Genomic DNA, 17,247 nt, shown 5'->3' on the forward strand with positions numbered 1-17,247 from the left:
ACCCTGTCATCTTAGGTACCGAATTTAAGATTTGACAGGGCATATACTAAAAAAGATAAAAAAAAATGGTACATTAATATTTTGAACCTAAATTGCGCATCCAAGATGACACCTGAGGAGAAATTCGTTATGTTATGAAATGATCCTCTTGACATGGTCTATTATTGTAAAATATGGGGCAATGGGAAATAGTTTTACCAAAATACATGACGAGATATTTTTGACCATTGACCTTACTCTACACAGCCAGAATGACGTCTGATTAAAAATTTGTCTAATTCTCGAAACGATCCATGTGAGATGGGCTAAATGTGAGCAAAATATGGGAGTGATATTACATGTAGGACATGATTACCAAGATACAAGACAAAGTGGTTTTGACCCTTGACCCTACCTTGCACAGTCCAGTTGGCGTCTGAGCAAAAAGTTTTTATTTTGTGAAATTATGTAGGTAAGACAGTCTCTATATGTGCAAAATATGGTCCGGTTAGGACATAATCATACTAACGAAGATAGAAAAGACAAACTTTTCGAACTTTGAACCTACTCTTCACATTCAAATTGGTGTCTGTCCAGATAGTCGTTATACTAAACGTATGTTCCATGAATCCAGGTTTATATGTGTGCAAAATATGGGTGTAATACCGTTTATCCCAACGGGGTTACAGATGTTTGACCTTTAACCCCACTTGCACAACGAACATGACATCTGAGAAAAAATAAGTTTGTTATTTTTTTTTTCCAACATCATCTTCACGTGTGCAAAATAAGAGAGAAAGAAAGGACACGTAGTCACCAAGATACAGGGTAAAGTATTTATAGTCCAGGCTAGAAGGCATCTAACCTTGTTTTTTTATAATATACAATGTTTTTTTATGGTTTCCTGTTCAATTCGACGGTGCTGATTCCGAATCCGTTTGATGCTACTCGCGTAACCTTGAGCATTTTCGGCAAAATGCAAAAATCCAAAATGGCCGCCAAATATGCTAATTTGGCCGTGATAATCAGAATAAGGCGCATTCTATTACCAATTATTCCGCCAATCTTTGTACATTTCCTTTCCTAGAGTTCCTCCATCTGTATTTGCGAGAGAATTTTCATTTCATATAGGTTTATTTGGTATTTAAAGCTCATTTTTAATTCAAAATGGCCGCCATTCCTATGATCATGTACAATATGAATGGTAAAAGAATGCATGGAAATATCGAACAAATTTACTGTTTTTCCAGTCAAATACCTACGCTGTTATAAAGTGTTGCGTGTGCAACGCAAATATATTGGGTGCCACTTACAATATATAGGGCCTACATGTATTTTTATTCTTCAAAATGGTCGTCACTCTTATTCTGTACAATATGAATGGCAAAAATATATGTGGAAATAGAAAGCCAATTTGCTGGGTGTTTCTTTATTTCAGACATCCAGCTACATTGTTTATTAAGATCTAGTGCTGATCATATACCTGAAGGATGTTCTTAACAAAAAGTTATTCTTTAGTGATGCAAAAGTCCTTATTTACCACATAAATTAGGATTATTACTAGGAATTATGAATGGTAACCCTTACGATGTTTAACACAATTTCTTATCTTTTATTTTGTTTCGTCAAAGAATATATTAAGTGCATTACACATCACGCAAAAAAAAAACACATCAATATACCATCCTGTTCTGCATGCAGGTTGCATATAAAAATGTAATACTCACACAATATTGACAAACTAGATACATGGTATTTATCAAATAATGCTGAAAATGGAGGGGAAGCTAGAAAGCAAGGCTTCTAACATGTATTTCACTGAAACCATTATTAATAGGGTACAGAAAAGGTGCAAGGAATGGGGGGGGGGTCCTGTGGTGAGTTTGAAATGGATCGTTACTTCCATCGCTTTTATATGATATAATTTAAGAGTACCGCCTTGATGTTCTTCTTGAATCAAAACAACAAACACTGGTGAAGGTATAAACAAAACTGTCCAAACGCAATACCTTTCAAACTATTCAAAACCAAGGACAAATGTGAGGTACCTCTTTCAGTTCTGTCACACTTACCATATGTTTATTATTATATACTTTGACATCATGAGGTCATTTATTCTCGTCTTAAAACCAAAACTGTTCTTTTTTTATTGTCTTCAAAGATCTCTTTAATTTGATGTTTGGCAGCAGGCGACATCAGCCCCAAATTTACAGGATTCTAGGGCTAAAGATGCATACTTAGTATCTTATCAGTCCTGCAATTGCCTTATAATTGCAATCACATCTGATGATGTTCAGCACTTCCATCACTTCCTCAAGGGTCAGAGGGAGGTTATTTGCCATAGGACCAGGGTGAAAGCCCGTTGAAGCTGTCTGGCTTTGTTGCCATGCCAGAGACAGTATTGTAGGTAACTTTGATGGTCCATGGCCTCAGATCAGCATCTGATCCGGTTATGGGGTCAAAGCTGTCAGTGATGGGGAGAGGGGGGGGGGGGGAGGGGAGATCTAGATTGGCTTTTGGAATTTCAGACACATTGATGGCAAGTTCCTCGGGGGGGGGGGGGGGGGGGAGGGGGAGGCATTTCATGAAGCGTTTGTATATATAGGCGTACCTGTGTTTTGGTGCCTTGTCTGCTACCGGCGGTTACCTTCTATATATATATATATATATATATATATATATATATATATATGACAAACTGTTACAAGCCTAAAAACCATTGCATCTGATTGGCTTACAACAAATCTGTCAGACAAACCCTTCATAAAATGCCCCCATGTGAGGTTATCAGGTTATCATGATTGGAAGCCAAGATCAGGGTATGCGTAGACGGCACTGGGGACACTTGCCATCCTTTCCTTCCAGCGTAAGGAGGGAGAGTGATTGAGCACCAGTTAAGGAGGGTAGACTTCCTTAGCCTATGCCTGCCACAGAAGGCTACCTTGAACATATAGCGTTGGCAAGATTGTTGCTAAGATGGAAGGCATGGGCCTAAAGGTAATCTTGTAAAGGTTGAGGCAAAGTCTCCAGAAGGAGAATTACTCCACTATTGTCTTGAGATGGGTCAGTACTCGGCTAATGTCATCCAATGACCTTCTATGAGACGTAAGGGTAAGATCATCTGCACGAGCAAACTTCCTTCATGAAGTGATTATCATGTCACCATGTTAAAAGGAGTGGAGTTAGTTTATAGCCACCCTGGAGGAGGCCATCATTCAGAGTCCTAAGTCAGTTGGTCTGCGACATCCTGAAGCTGCAAGTGCTGGAATTTAAGGACAAACAGTGTGAAGTTGTTATAGCACTGCTTTCAGAATGAGGCAGCACTTTAGAAATCTTAGAGCCTCCATAGACATCATACGCAAAGACATTCACTTCGAGAAAACTGGTGGTAAAATCCATCTATCTCGAGAACAGTGAAGCCTTTCACCTATCATGGCTACATTTAGGCAACAATGTCAGCATGTCTATTGTCAGATAACTCTGTGGATGGTTGCTGGTAAGGTTGGGCTTTGAATCTTCTGTAAAGGAGGGCTGAAGCAAGTCCCCACGTCTTTACCTTCTCTCTATGGCAAGATCACCGCATGACCCCTAAGTACCTTGTAAGGCAATTGCAGGATTACAGGGGTCGCGGTCGGGCAGGGCTGGGCAGCAGCAGAGGTGGGGGCAAACAGGTGTAAAACAAGCCCCTTGACTAATATGGACTCATCCCATTATATTCATCATGAATCACCTGCATTGTACTAACATTGGTAAATATTCAATAATTCCACAATTCATCACTGAAGGAAAGGTAAGAGCAGTGTAGGACCTACTCATCTCCAGACACAAAAATGTGTCAATTTTACGGGTGCTGTTCGTTATTCAGAAGATTCGCTATTTCGAGGGTTTGTTATTGCGAAGGGTCGTCAACCTGAAACACACAAATTCCCTATACCTAGGGGTTCGTCAATCCGAAAATGAAAAAGGGTTCGTTAATCCGAAGGGTCGTCAATCCGATACACACAAATTCCCTATACCTAGAGGTTCGTTAATTCGAAAATGAAAAAGGGTTCGTTAATCCGAACATTTTGTGGCGTTATTCCGAAGGTTCGTCATTCCGAAGATTCATTAATGAAAATGAATTTCGGAAAAAATGAACCTTCGGACTTACGAATCTTCGGATTAAAGAGCCTTCGGAATAACGAACCTTCGGAATAACGAGCTGTAACCAATTTTACAGTGGCAAGTACACAAGTTCATGTTGTTACATTTTAACCAACCTTGAGCAAATAGGTGAAAAATCACGCCATCACAGAGCCAGTGGTAGATCTGATCTACTTTATACAGAGCAGACAGAAGTTCATTTGTCATTTGTATTTTCAAGGAAATGATATACTCTGGGTGAACATGAAAAACTTTTTTTTTTTTTTAATCAGAGATTTGAGGGAAGGAAGTGGGGTGGTCCCTTTTTTTCAGCATTCCCCTGCCTCATGTTCCTTCTCGGAAGAGGGGATTGAACAGTTTGTATAATATCACTTTAGATAAGATTTATTTTAGGTAGTTCGATATTTTAGACAGTTATTTGGAAATTTCATTTGTGTTATCATCTGAGATTTAGCATCAGTAAATCAGAGTAAATTTTATGATGTTGAACATCTCAAGGCAAGTAAGTATCAAATGTTCATGTCTAATAATACCTGATAAACAATCGTGATGTTGGCATCAATTCAAGTTTTGTTGGGCTTTTTCCCAAATTCCTTGTGAAAAATCCAGATTGAGGAACCAGATTTGGATGATTGCATAACAAATAAAACAGCCCTAAACAACCTTCTGATTTCTTCTGATTTCTAATCAGCACCCAAATTGATAAACAATGTTGCCGCATGACAGAAAAAAGAGAAAATTCGTTTATTTCCTTGCACATTTTATCATTCATATTGTACAGGGGTATGAGTGCCATTCATTTTGAATTTTTGTGTTAAGAAGAACATATAAGATTACAAAGAATATATTTTCTGTTTGTTTGTTTGTTTGCTTGCTTGTGTTGCAAGTGGCACTCATCAGGTTTTCATTACACATGCAAAACTTGATAACAGCGTAGGTATGCGACTGGAAAAACAGCAAATTCGTCTTCTATTTCTATGTATATTTTTTTGCCATTCATAAAGTACATGAGTATAGGAATGGCGGCCATTTTGAATTGAAAATAAGCTTAGAACACTAAATGTGCCTTCATTAAATGAAAGTTTTCTTGCATGTGCAAATAGAATTACTCAAGAAAAATTTTTTAAAAAGTTTGATGTAATAATCGGTCATGAAATTGACATGAATAGGATTATCATGGCCAAATTAGCATATCTGGCGGCCATTTTGGATTTTTGCATTTTGCCGAAAATGGTCAAGGTTGCACGAGTGGCATCAATCGGATTTGAAATCAGCACCCTCGAATTGACAAGAAACAATAAAAAAGAAAACATTGTATATATCGAAAAACAAGGTTAGGTGCACTTTCTATGGAGCCTAGCCTGGACTATTTAAAGGTCATTTGGGTGTAGGTCAGTTGTATCACAAACACTCTACCATATAAATCTTTTGCAATAAAGCAAAAAAAAAAAAAAAAAAAAAAAACATAAGGAGATATCACTGCTTTTTCTACGGAAACGATAACTGTAGACGGTTTAGTCTGGAAAACATTTTTATTATCATTATTCTTTAGATTTTGTATACTTAACAATTCTTAACAAGCGCGGAATCAAATGATGTCATGTAATAATGGCACGAAGATAATGGCACGAAGATGATATGCACCAAATTTCATTTGACCTTTGATATTGAAGATATGACTTCGGATTACAGTTTTGGATATATAGTTAGAGATATACACTGTATATCACCTTGAAGCACGCGAGGAATTTCAGCTTTGACGGTGCCATATGACATCATAATGAACCGGATTGACTTGAAACTTGGTAGAATCATTCCTTGACGTCTTAGACATTCGATCCATGTGAAAGAATAAAAAAAAAAGAAAATGTATTTCGTCCGAGCTTCGCGCGCGTTTGTGTGCGCGCAAACGTGTCCGTTTTTTTTTTGAATAATCGAATACTGTAGGTCTGCCCCCCCCCCCAAGGAAAAACGCCGTATTTAACATTTTTGTCGATTTTCACTTTTTTTTTGCATAAATATAGTCAGTTTGCAATCCTTGTTCATATGACATATTCAGATTTGTGAAAAAAAAAATGTTTGGAAAGCTACTTTTCCGTAACTGCAAAACGCAGTATCTACACTTAACTTGCACTTTCCCCAAGGAAAAACGCAATATCTACATGGTGAATATTTCCCCAAGGAAAAACGCAGTATCTACAATGCTAGTCTTAATTACCAGACACTGTTGTTTATATATGTGAATACTTTGCCGGTTGTTCTGTAATTTGAACGTAAATTACTTTCTTTAGATATACTTGCTCAATAATAAGACATAATGTTCAAAATATCTAACCGAAACAATAATGATTAGTAAATATTTTGATGAGATCGTGATCCTAATATAAAACACAGTTTGTGATTAAGACTAACCGAGTGCACATTAAAACAATTTATAAAATGGGTTCAAGAATGTAGCCAATAGGAAGCGCTGAAATGAGTCACATGTGCTTCCTTCATTCTAGTCCCATTGCACTGCGTGTTAAATCCTATTGCCGATCGTCTGTGCGCGCGGCGGCTCCTTTGATGAATTGCATGCATACGCGCTGTCAATGCTGTAAACAGCTTCTAGTTTGGGCTGCCGGCCGGCCGGCCTTTCTTCCCTTGTGCATAACATGTGTGGCGTACGTATACTCTACACTTTGTACAGTACAGTAGACCAAGCGTTGTGGGACCGGACGCGTACATGGAGTCACTTTGAAAGGGCAAATCCAACGATTTAGCAGGTTAATTCTCACGCCGTTTTCAGAGTATGTTGTCTAGTTGACCGAAAGATCGGTCTGTATCTGTCCGTCGGGGAATGTTCCGCGGAGACTGCGTCTGGCTTCACGGATCCCCTCCGTATACAGACCGAAGTCAATGATGCCAGCTCCTGTGTCGCAGTAGCGCACAGATCAAACGTTACGATAAACCAAATTTCATGCAGCTTTTTTTAAAATTAAAACAAGTTTGACATGACATGACACATTATGCAGCAATATTTGGGGTTAATTTCTCACATTGTGCAATCGAAATACTCACAGTAACTCAGTTATAATGCAGAAATTTTATCCATATCGCAACATCGCCGTTCGCTAGCCGTAAGTCGCCATTTTGAATCTGTAAGCTAATCACATGCGAGGTAGGTGTTTCAGAAAAAAAAAACACGTAGAAGTTACCTCGCATGTGATTGGCTAATAGATTCATACTGTATGTTTCTGCAGTTTGAACGTGACGACGCGACGGGCTGGTTGATGTGTGTTTTACGTTGAAAATTCGACCAAAATGTTGGATTATCCATTAATCTGGTGAGTGCAATGTATTCTTGAGTAGTTGATTTCATTATATAAGCTTAAATTTGCCGACCTAGAGCCGTGAATTAGACGCAATCGAGAAGGGTGAGGTACCTCACCCAATTTTCCATAGAGACAGTGGTTAAGAATATCCACACAGCAATGCTTACTGTAGCCCGACCAGACGCTGTTAATACGCTACGCGAATACAGCGTCTGACCAGCGAGCGGGCACCTTCAAAGTGGGGAACCACATCACGACTACAAAACTTATGAAAATCTATACGTTCTTCATAAACAATGTACACGTTACCAAACGTTACTCACGTTAAGTGCATGCTTGTATTACAGAAGGTTCGTAAGTCCATTGAGAGCCCTCGTGATAAGTCCGTGGAACCAAAAAATGATACTTTCTGGCGGATTCCCTAACACCGTCGGGGTTCATCGTTGCAGAATTCAAAATGGCGCCTTGATCTCTGCGGAAATCTTTTGCGTGCGTGCGATGCGCTGCTTGAGTGTTGGTGTAGCAGCACGGTCGACAGCACGACCTTTTGAAAGGGCATTCAGATCATGTGACCTCCCGGATACTAGTATTGGAAATGGCCTGGCGTGAAAGACGATGTACCGTTCGTGAACCGTTCACACATGCTGCATATAACCATCATTTTAGGTAAGTTATTAAATCTAAATTTCAATATTAATAGCATAGATATGAAGTCTCATTATCATTTTGTTCGTCAGATGAGTTTGAAGTGACCAAAAAATGATCTAAAGTATCAAAATTCAATCCGATCGCATGCGATCGTTGGACCCTCTTCGTGTTTGGAGCTTCGCTGGTACAGCCCTGTCGCGCTACGTATGTACAGCGGCGACTGGGCTGTGTATAGTTATGCTTACTGGTACCAGTCCTTCCGTCTGTCTACGGAGGACAGCGTCAATGGCAAAATATAAAAAGAGTCCTCCGGACAGACGGATCTTTCTGTCTAGTTGTCTAGTAGGCCTATATGAGGAGTCTATATCAAGTCCTTAAGGTAAAGGGTGCATATTCTATGTAAAATAAGTAAGTTTTCATGCGGAAACTTAAGTGTCCGGAAACCCAACCCCCCATTATACTTACACGTCTATACTGTATGTGCAGGATTTCCGAGTGCGACGTGCGTAAATGTTTGGGACGAACATCTTCGGACGTCTTGACTGACAAAGGTACGTGAAAAACGCTGAAAAATGCTGTTAGTTTTCGAATTTTCGACCCATTTTTATAAAACAAATGATGCACATGATTATTTCGTGTTGGAGGCGTAGCTCACTCTCGGGTATTAGTGCACTATACGCCTACACTAACGCACTCTATCCTGTGCATCATTTGTATAACAGCACAACACTGTTAATGACAGCAGCAGCTAGCAGCTAGCTGCACTGAGCATGCAGTCAGCACAGGGCCCGGCTAGTCAGCATACAGTGTGTACTTGGATTAAAACAAAATGTTGTCGTGGGGGAAATTACTCGTGAGCCTAGCCCTCAAGAAAAATTTATCTGCAGTTAATGAGTAAGTTATTCAAAACTATTTCAATATTGAAAGAATAAAGCTGATCGTTTGTTACACGAAGCGAGGTAAACACAAATGCTTGTTTGTCACACGAAGCGAGGTAAACACAAATGCATACATTTGTGTTTACCTCGCTTCATGTGATAAACGATCAGCTTTGCCTTTATTCTTTCATATTCTACCTCGACGATGAACATCTTCCGTACTATTTCAATATTAACTTGTTGTTAAGTAACTTTGCTAGACCTAGACCCTAGTCAAAATTCCTCAGGCTCCGAATCCGAAAGTTTCGGGGAAAGCCAATAGGCCCTAGATTTTTGTGTTGTGTTGTATCGGATAAACGTCAGGTTATGTAACATCTTAGACCCTATAGCTATATTTAGATCTAAGTCTAAGTCTAAGACTTGTCTAGACAGTAACGTTTGAGTCTTGCGTCTCTTTTCTAACGTTAGACTTAACATTAATCAGAACTTTCAGGGTCCGTATTCCGAAAGTCTAAAGAAAGATCTAGTGTAGGACTAGAATAGGCCTACTAGCTAACTAGGGCAGGCATGTTTATAAAACTAAGTCTAACTCTAGTAAAGAAGTCTAAAACTAAAACTTAACCACTTAGAATCATAAGTCTAGTGAAGTGTCCATGTTCAATTATCTACTCCATACCACACTGTCTTAAAGTTAGATAGCTGACAATAGATTATGTGAACAATTTTTATAGGTAAATGGACAAAATAGAGGCAGTCAAGAATAAGTTGTATTTTAATTCTTACCTAGACCCTAATGAGACTGGGTTGCGTAAAATGCATGCGTGATCCCATGCTGCATGCTAACGTTACAACTTGGAAGTAAAAAAAGTTACATTACAAATTTACATGTCGACATTCGATCCAGAAGGAATAGGCCTAGAGAGCGGGTGTCACTTCGATCTAGACCGGTTCTAGATGTATTTTTTTTTTCTAATTAAAGAGTCCTGTCTCGTGTAGGGCTTAGACTAAACCTTCGAGGCTATTTTTTTTTTTCTGTCAGCATCGTGCATGTACATGTATAGCCCGAGGCTGTAGACTCGTGTAGCCTGCTACGTAGCCAGCCTAGAATAAACGATAAAAAAAAAAAAAAAATCTGATCGATCTAGGTCCAGACATCCAATTTAGATTTATTTTGGTCTAGACAGACTCTAGCCTAGACTGTACAGATCTACATCTAGGCTTAGTATTCTAGATGCATGCTAGTTAGCGGCTAGGCCATGTAGCATCACATTACAGCCCTGGCAAGCTTCATATTAAACACCTAACGTTACAGCAAGGTCGGTCTGGGAATGTAAGCAAAACGTTCCAAGAACGATCTGTTATTTTTTAAATGTTATGAAACCTGCTCTGTAATCAGGGCATAAATGGGGGGATGGAGGATGCATCCCCCAGGGCCCAAGGTTGCGGATGGTGCATCATGAATATTTTTACAATGATGTATACATGTATACATAATTATGACAGAAGATTAATCCTATTCATTCCGCTGTAGATACTGCGTTTTTCCTTGGGGAAATTCGTTCCATTGTAGATACTGCGTGTTTCCTTGGGGAAATCAGTCAGTTGCATGGGGTTTCCCCAAAGTATCTACATTTTCATCAATAACTTAAAAACAAAACGAAAACACAACATGATATTTTCCAGGAAAATTGGTAGCTAGATAGACTAAAATTCCACAATGAATGAATTTTTCAAAAGAGTATATTTTCCTGGGGCTTTGGCAAAAATATAAAATGGTGAATATCTCGGTAGTTGAGAAATGGAGCTGGATGTAGATACTGCGTTTTTCCTTGGGGGGGGGGGGGGGGCAGAGGTGACCTAAAACGTGTGCAAATTAACTTTGAGCTCGATGGCAGCATGTCAAATTGTAACGCGTGCGTACTCGTGATATTCAAGTGTAGATTTGAATTGTGAGAATATGAATGGATAGAGCTTGACTTGAGGTATATTAGGCGTACAATTCATCGAGAATTGCTTTTTCATTAATGAGATATGATTGAGAACGTGATTTGAGTTAATGACATTGAACTGACATCACAAATGACTGATCACGTTGATACATTAGATTGATCGTCCTTAGGACAAGATAAATAAACAACATAAGTTTGAAGTTGATAGTGAAATTACTTTTTGAGCTAACCTCTGTACAAGATTTTGCGGAGAAAAAATAAGCAAAGAAAATAAAAGAACCGGTACAGATACAAAGTTGATCCGAGACGATGATCGGATAACCTTAAAAAATGCACGTAAACACATTAGTTGCGATAGTTCATTTTCCAACGCTTCGGAATTACTCCAAAGATGTTTGAATATACCAACCTTTTCTCATTTTCGGAGTAACGAATGTCTTGCACATGAAATTTGTTTTTTTTTTTTTTTTCAAATTAATGGAGATGAATGATTAACCTTGTTTTATTTTTGGATCAAAGAACATTCTAGATAACGATCTCCATCCCTACTACCTCTGGTCTTCTTCACTTTTAATCTGATCAGTTATTTATTTTGAGAAAACTGAGGACACACAGAATCACAATCGTGTTCCCCTACATGAAGATATGGTGGTTTTAGACTTGTCTTTAACATCTATTTTCTTTATTCCAGCTAACGAGTTAAACTGTGGGCACCCTTCTAACGTCTCGCATGGAACATGGAATTTAAACACCACAAGACTTGGCTCCATAATCATCTTGGGGTGTGATGACGGTTACACGCCCAATGGTAGTGCGACTTTGCTTTGTGTCGGGTCCTCGCCTGAACCAATTTGGAACGGATCCATCCCATTTTGCCAAAAAACTGAACGTAATTGTTTTATATTTGACAGGAAAAAAAGCACATACGGACCAATGCATGCCATATCACACTATTTTTTTCATTATAAAAAAAAAATTATTATAAAGACATCATTTGCTCATAAAGGTTAATGTTTTTCGTAATTTAATCTGTCAGAGTATTTTACTAGCCGATTGACGAAGTACTGAAAACTTTCACAAGAATTTAAACACGGAGTAGACGCTAGGAAAAAGACGAAGAAAAAAAAAAAAAAAAAAGGTGCGCCAATGCTGGAGTGGGTGCCCAATTCCACACAGTTTGATTTGATTTGATTTGATTTGATTTGATTTTATTGGTTCCTGCATTATATCATTGCTCATGCAGATACATACACATATATCATATACATTGATGGTACCATACATAAAAATGGATATACATAAACATTAATTGCTAACAAGGTAAGTTTCTTCATTACCTTTAGAATGTACAGCGATACAGTTTCTTCATTGCCTTTACAATGTACAGTAGAACATAATCAGTGATGCAATTTAAACACCATTTATCACGTTGTGTCAAAAAAAAAAAAAAAAAAACTCACAACAGGATTTTTTTTTTAGCTATCAGTCTGCCTCTTTCTCTCACTCTCTCTCTCTGGGAAAATTTGGTTTGGTTTGGTTTGGTGTTTAATTTCGGCGTTTTTCATTTTCGAGCTTACAGACCTAATAAAATGCTTGCAAAATGTTTTAATATGCAAAAGAAATGTAAAATATATGTCATGATTATCAATGTAAATATGTTGTCAGTGTCGTTCCGGTTTTTATCGCTTCTAGAAACTCCCCCAAATATCACATTTTTGGAGGACCCCGTTGCAGCTTTTGCGAAAAAGATAGTCACGTGACCAACACACCTGAACCGATTGATGACGTATAAGCACGGAGTTGTGCTCAGTTAGCAGACGCCGCTCAGCACAATCACTCAAGATTACTAGCTTGGTACACGCGCGTACACGATAGCTAGCCCGTCCAGGCCCGGGCCCCGCGGGATGTGCGCTCCCGGTCGACACACTAACTGTCGACATGTACGCATTACCACGTACATTATCACTAAGTTAGCTTGCAAAGATACCTGGTACCTCGAGCATAATGTCTTCCCCTATATGGGTAAACTTCGACATTGATGATGATGATGAAGACTGCAGCTCTGACGATAGCGGAGAGGAAGAGGAGGCACATGAAGTTGAAGGGGAAGATGGGGAGGGAGAGGCAGCCGATGAACCAGAACGTTATCGTGGGGCTGCACCTTACCGATATGAACCAGCTGCATCTCCCCCGCTTCCAGTGCAAGAGCGTATGAACATGGCACCAAGCCCGAGAATAGACCTCACGGAAACGATCGCCTGGGAAATACAGAGTGGTATGTCTGGTATGCCCCCATATAGTTTAACGTTAGAAAGGATATACTGTATTCTACATGACTGACATTGTAAGTTGTAACTGTCTAGTAAGTAGATTAGAAGAACAGGCCCAGCTCGCTCACAAAATGAGCGGCTACTCCGGCCGCAGCAAGCAAGCGGGAGCGTCCCGGCCGTGGCCTGGCCCGTCGGCCGGCGCTTACAAGTTAAACTACCAGTAGTAGTCTAGTAGTAGATCTAGTAGCAGTCTACTAGTAGTTATAGTAGTCTACTAGTACTACTTAGTACTGTTACCACTACGGCACTAGGTCTGGTAGACTAGTAAGCAGTAATAGCAGAATCTTTGGTAGTAGTACAGAGGCTACACTCTAACGCCTATTAACGTTTAGTGGGATATGTTGTTACAGGGTGGGTCGTGGCTCAAAAAAAAAAAAAAAAAAAAAAAAAAAAAGGCCTAACCAGTTTCCCATAGTCAGTTTCTGCAATATTTGTTATCAGTAATTTAGATGCGCCAATTTCTAAGAAAAACGATACCAAGAATTATCGTCAATTTTGGTCGAGTAGTTTTTGTTTTATGCTAAAAATCATACTGTGGAAGGAAGCCCAAACGCCGTGCTTATCTACCGATGAATGCCACGGTACCGTGGGGCTGGATTCACGAGTAGGTCTAGGCCTATAAAGCAGGCGAGTCGCCGTAGTATTAGTACAGACACGCAGTGGTGGTGGGGCTATCGTCAAATATGCCCCACCGCAGTGCGCGTGCACCGTACCCGTGCGTTTATAGCAAGCAAGGGTAGGTCCTCCTAGGGTTTAGGGTTAGGTAGGGTTGTATTTATGGTTAAATTGGCCGTTAAATTAGTCGAGGGCCATATTATGAAGTCATTTTCGGCGCATTCACGAGTATTCACTGTGGAAGGCAGCCCCACCGCCGTGCTTACCTACCGAGATGAACGCCACACGGTGGGGATGAAACAGGCGAGTCGCCGTAGTATTACTGTAAGTATTAGTACAGACACGCAGTGGTGGGGCCTATTTCACAAGTTTGCCGAAAATAATGGATATCCAAGCGTACCACAGTTGAAATCTGTATAATGGGCAGTATTAAATCCGATACAGTTCATTAAATGTTCTTTTGTCTAAAGGCTTAGCCAATGACAATAGTGCAGCGCTGCCCCCCCACGGAAGAAAGCAGTAACTGCATAACTGCTGAGCTGAGATAAATGCGATTTTGTGTTTTTTGCAGATTCTTTAAAAACACAGAAACATTCAAAAATAATTTTGTGGTATGATTATGCACCATACCTAGTTGTCTAACAATACCTAGGAAAAAATGATGTTTCCGTTATTTTCTAAATGTTATTTAGGAAAATGCAGTTACTGCGGTGGCTCACCCTTGATTCTGGGTAGTTTCCCCACGGAAAAAAGCAGTAACTGCAGACGGCCAGGAGTCTGCTGTTTTCCCCATGGAAAAAAGCAGTAACTGCACATGTCACATGACCATAGGAGGAGAATTGTTACCACCACCAGGTTATAAAGTTCTTCTACTTTCTGGTTAGTCTAGATCTATAAGATCTAGGACCTATCGCTAGACCTAGACTAGGTCTTGTAGATTGAATGGCATTCTGTGTAAAAATAAGGTAGACACCTATGTACCCTAATTGAACTTTGGAGTGCCCGGCCTGGCCCCTGACACATGACCCTGGACTAGACAATAAAGTCAAGTCTCTTCGTCTTAGATCCTAGTCGAACTCTGACGTTACACTTAAGCTAGACTACAGATCTATGCCCAATGTTAGTGCTAGACCTAGATCTATTACGTTAGATTAGGCCTACTGACATTTTGTCTAACACTAAACAGTTAACAATAGATTAGAATCTAGATCTACTCTGTAACTTTAGATCTGGTAGACCTATTTTAAACTTTAGGGCCTACATCTAACATTAGACTAACGTTAGTGCATTAATACTATAGTGCTCATCTCCCTTCAATATATTTTCAGCTCACCTAGATTTTCTGGTTCTGGCCAAAGCCATGGCTACCATGACTTTTCCTCTGCAATTCATGATAGATTTACAGGCATGCCTGGACCGCAGAAACTGTGTGACAGCATGGTTAGCACTGGCATGATCACTCAGACTGTACCAGACCTGCAATACTGTGCATGCAAGTGATGACTGTGATGTGATGCAATGTTTAGCTAGTTACTGTTATGCTGCAGAATTTATGCGCATGCAGCCAGCTGCTGCAGCTGCACGCGTATTCTGCACTCTGAGCGCGCTGAGTCTGCCAGGTTTGCTAGTCTCCAGAAAGAAGCTTTTTCTACAACTTATCATATGATTCCCTGCGGGCAGAGTCAAGTTACTGGTGAAACAATCTTTTTATATCTACTCTCCTAAATTATGGGAGAAACTGCTGTTTACATTGTTTAAAAAAAAAAAAAATTAGTAGAAAAAATAAATGGTATTAGGGAAAAAATATATAGGAAGGACTATACAGAGTCTGAATGATAAAGACTAAATTGTTAGTTACTGCTTTCTTCCGTGGGCTTTGTTAGTTACTGCTTTTTTCCGTGGGGAAACTTGCAAAGTTGAATCAACTGGATGCAGTTACTGCTTTTTGCAAAAGTGAAAAATTGTATTTTTGGTCACTTTCATTTTTCTTTTTGCAAAACTGACCTATTAACATTGGAGAGCATTGGGTAAACTATTCATTTTTGCAAAAAAGTAAACATTCATAAAAATGTCAGTTACTGCTTTTTTCCGTGGGGGGGCAGAGCGCAGCACCTGCTATGCGCTCGCTAGCTCGCTCCCCCGCCAGCGCTAGCCATGCGCCAGTGCAGCCCCCGGCCGGCTGCAAAGAGGTTCTATAATATGTAATAGAGCGCGCGCTCGCATACAGAAGCGGGGCCAATTGAACGACTCGCCGCCATTAGCAAAGAGGTCGACTACCAGAAGACTGAACCCGGAAGTGCCTATAGTAATACACGTAAAGTACAGTTTCGAAGATGAGGTTGGGTTGGAAAAATCATTCTAATTTTAAGGAAAATCAATATTTGTCCATATGCCTCCGGATTTTATAAGAGAGATATATTCTCAACACAGTATACGTGTTTTGATGAAAAAAGCACTTGCTCTAATGTGTCAAATATGTGCCTTAACATGAAGCCAAAATTGCCAAACAGGCATTTATGCATTCATACTACATAATAAAGATTGCAGAAAGGTACAGTGTATGCTCTGTGGTATGGGAGTACTGATTTCACATAATATATGTCACTTAGAAACATCAGACACACATACAACACACACTCCCACACACATACAACACACATTCCCACACCCACCCACACACATACGCACACACATGTACACACCAAACCACATTTTTTTTTCAAATTCTTACACACACACACACACACACACACACAAAACACACTGTGTGTTGTGTGTGTGTGTATGTGTGTTGGAATTTGAAAATAAAATGTGGTTTGGTGTGTACGTGTGTGTGCGTATGTGTGTGTTTGTTGTGAGTGTGTGTGTGTGTGTGTTGTCGGTGTGTGTGTGTGTGGGAGTGTGTGCTGTATGCGTGTGGGAGTGTGTGTTGTATGTGTGTCTGATGTTTCTAAGTGACGTATATTATGTGAAATCAGTACTCCCATACCAAAGAGTATACACTGTACCTTTCTGCAGTCTTTATATGTAGTATGAATGCATAAATGCCTGTTTGGCAATTTTGGCTTCATGTTAAGGCACATATTTGACACATTAGAGCAAGTCCTTTTTTCATCAAAACACGTATACTGTGTTGAGAATGTATCTCACTTATAAAATCAGGAGGCATATGGACAAATAGTGATTTTCCTTAAAATTAGAATGATTTTTCCAACCCAACCCCATCTTCGAAGCTGTACTTTACGTGTATTACCATAGGCACTTCCGGGTTCGGGCTTCTGGTAGTCGACCTCTTTCGTGCGCGCGCGCCACTGTTCAATTGGCCCCGTTTTCATTTGTACGCACTGAATGGTGAGCGCTTACTCTATTACCATATAGAACCTGTTTGGCC

At 39.7% G+C, this 17,247-nt stretch overlaps 1 protein-coding gene across 1 annotated transcript in view; it reads left to right on the top strand.

Annotated features, from left to right (window-relative positions):
- LOC140246797 (seizure protein 6 homolog) overlaps nucleotides 1-17,247 on the top strand; it is a 29,355-nt gene that overhangs the window by 11,028 nt on the left and 1,080 nt on the right. Inside the window, exon 6 of the mRNA XM_072326128.1 lies at nucleotides 11,603-11,800. Coding sequence (XP_072182229.1) covers nucleotides 11,603-11,800 — 198 coding nt within the window. The remainder of the gene's footprint in view (nucleotides 1-11,602; nucleotides 11,801-17,247) is intronic.

The sequence above is a fragment of the Diadema setosum genome, chromosome 3 (assembly GCF_964275005.1).
Source record: "Diadema setosum chromosome 3, eeDiaSeto1, whole genome shotgun sequence".
NCBI lineage: Eukaryota > Metazoa > Echinodermata > Echinoidea > Diadematoida > Diadematidae > Diadema > Diadema setosum.